This window comes from Seriola lalandi, unplaced genomic scaffold, assembly GCF_002814215.2.
Source record: "Seriola lalandi dorsalis isolate HSWRI2012SDOR001 ecotype SW California unplaced genomic scaffold, Sedor1 jcf7180002051999, whole genome shotgun sequence".
Classification (NCBI taxonomy): Eukaryota; Metazoa; Chordata; class Actinopteri; order Carangiformes; family Carangidae; genus Seriola; species Seriola lalandi.
Window position 1 is genome coordinate 5,871 of NW_019522552.1, and position 1,544 is coordinate 7,414.

General features: G+C 49.4%; 1 protein-coding gene across 1 annotated transcript in view; it reads left to right on the top strand.

The window, feature by feature from the left end:
* The window catches only part of LOC147819597 (uncharacterized), a gene marked incomplete at its 3' end in the record, with an annotated part of 6,588 nt that extends 5,337 nt beyond the window's left edge, over nucleotides 1-1,251 (top strand). The window contains exons 2-5 of the mRNA XM_087172085.1: nucleotides 100-339; nucleotides 447-686; nucleotides 953-1,024; nucleotides 1,195-1,251. Of these exons, the coding sequence (XP_087028211.1) occupies nucleotides 100-339; nucleotides 447-686; nucleotides 953-1,024; nucleotides 1,195-1,251 (609 nt within the window). The remainder of the gene's footprint in view (nucleotides 1-99; nucleotides 340-446; nucleotides 687-952; nucleotides 1,025-1,194) is intronic.
* Nucleotides 1,252-1,544: the final 293 nt, after the last annotated feature.

Sequence of the window (1,544 nt, forward strand, 5' to 3'; positions counted from 1 at the left end):
TTGGTGTGACTCTGTCTGTTGGTGTGACTCTGTCTGTTGGTGTAACTCTGTCTGTTGGTGTAACTCTGTCTGTATATGACTCTGGTCTCTGTTGTTCAGGTCGTGTGATCCTGGAGATTCCTGCACTTCCTGTGATGACAGGAAGTGATGTCACTCTGCGCTGTAGAGCCAGAGATAAGAGCAGACAAGAGGCTTATTTCTTCAGGGGTGATGTCTGCCTTAGATCTGACCCTGCTGGAGAATATAAGATCAGTGGAGTCCAACAGTCTCATGAAGGTTTCTACTTGTGTTCTACTGATGCGTTTGGAGCGTCTCCTCGGAGCCGGCTGAGGGTCAGAGGTCAGGACGCTGACATCACTTCCTGTTTATAGACGGTTTAAAGATATGAACTAACCTGATGATAAACTGATCACTGACCTGAACCTGGTTCTACTCCTTTTCCACAGATCCTCCCCTTCCTTCATCTCCTCCTCCTCCTCTTCCTTCATCTCCTCCTCCTCCTCCTCCTCCTCCTTCTTCATCTCCTCCTCCTCCCTCATCATCTCCTAAACTAGATACTTCCTCCCCTCCTCCCTCCCCTTCTCTCTCCACCCCCCCAGTCATAGCAGCCCTGGTTTCTGTGGTTCCCCTGGTTCTCCTGGTTCTCCTGGTTGTGGTTCTCCTGCAGCGTCGGAGGAAGCAGACAGGTATGAAGGTGTCTCTGATGTGTAGTCAGTGTGCGACAGTGTGGTTCACTTTAGCTCAGCAGCTGGTCCACATCATGTCCTCTGGACCAGGTGTCCTCAGGTCCTCCTCCCAGAGGAAGCTTGAAGGTCACATGTTCAACTCATGTTTGAACAGGTGTTCACCTGTCACAGGTCAGCTGACCACTCCAGTCAGTGATGTCATCGGGACAGTCCTTCCTGAGCTCTGAGAAATGTACTGACACTGAACACCCTCCTCTCGTCTCCAGGAAGTCCTTCATCTGCTCCTGATGACCTCATCTACGCTGATGTCACCACGAGGCAGGCAGCCAATAGGAGGGGTAAGCTGTGTGTGGTTTCTATGGTAACGATGTGGTGTTTACATGATGACTGATGTTTTATCAGTGTGTTACGTGTTGAGCTCCTGTATATTCTCTATCACTGACAGTGAAACACAGACCATAAACATGTACATGTAAACACACTGTGTGTGATCTCTGTTTATCTTCAGACAAACATTCTTCTGATGAAGATACTGTCTACTCTGGGGTGAGGACACACACTGCAGGTGAACACACACACGCACACACACGCACACTGCAGGTAAACACACACACACACACACACACACACACACACACACACACTGCACACACACACACACACAGACACACACGCACACACGCACACACAGACACACACGGACACGGACACTGGCAGTGAGCGCCATGTTTGGGCGGATTCCCGCCGTTTAAACCAATTGATTCTTTCATATTGTGATTAAATTAATTGACTTAACTCTGCTCAGACTGTGTGTGTGTGTGTGTCTGTGTGTGTGTGTGTGTCTGTGTGTGTGTGTAC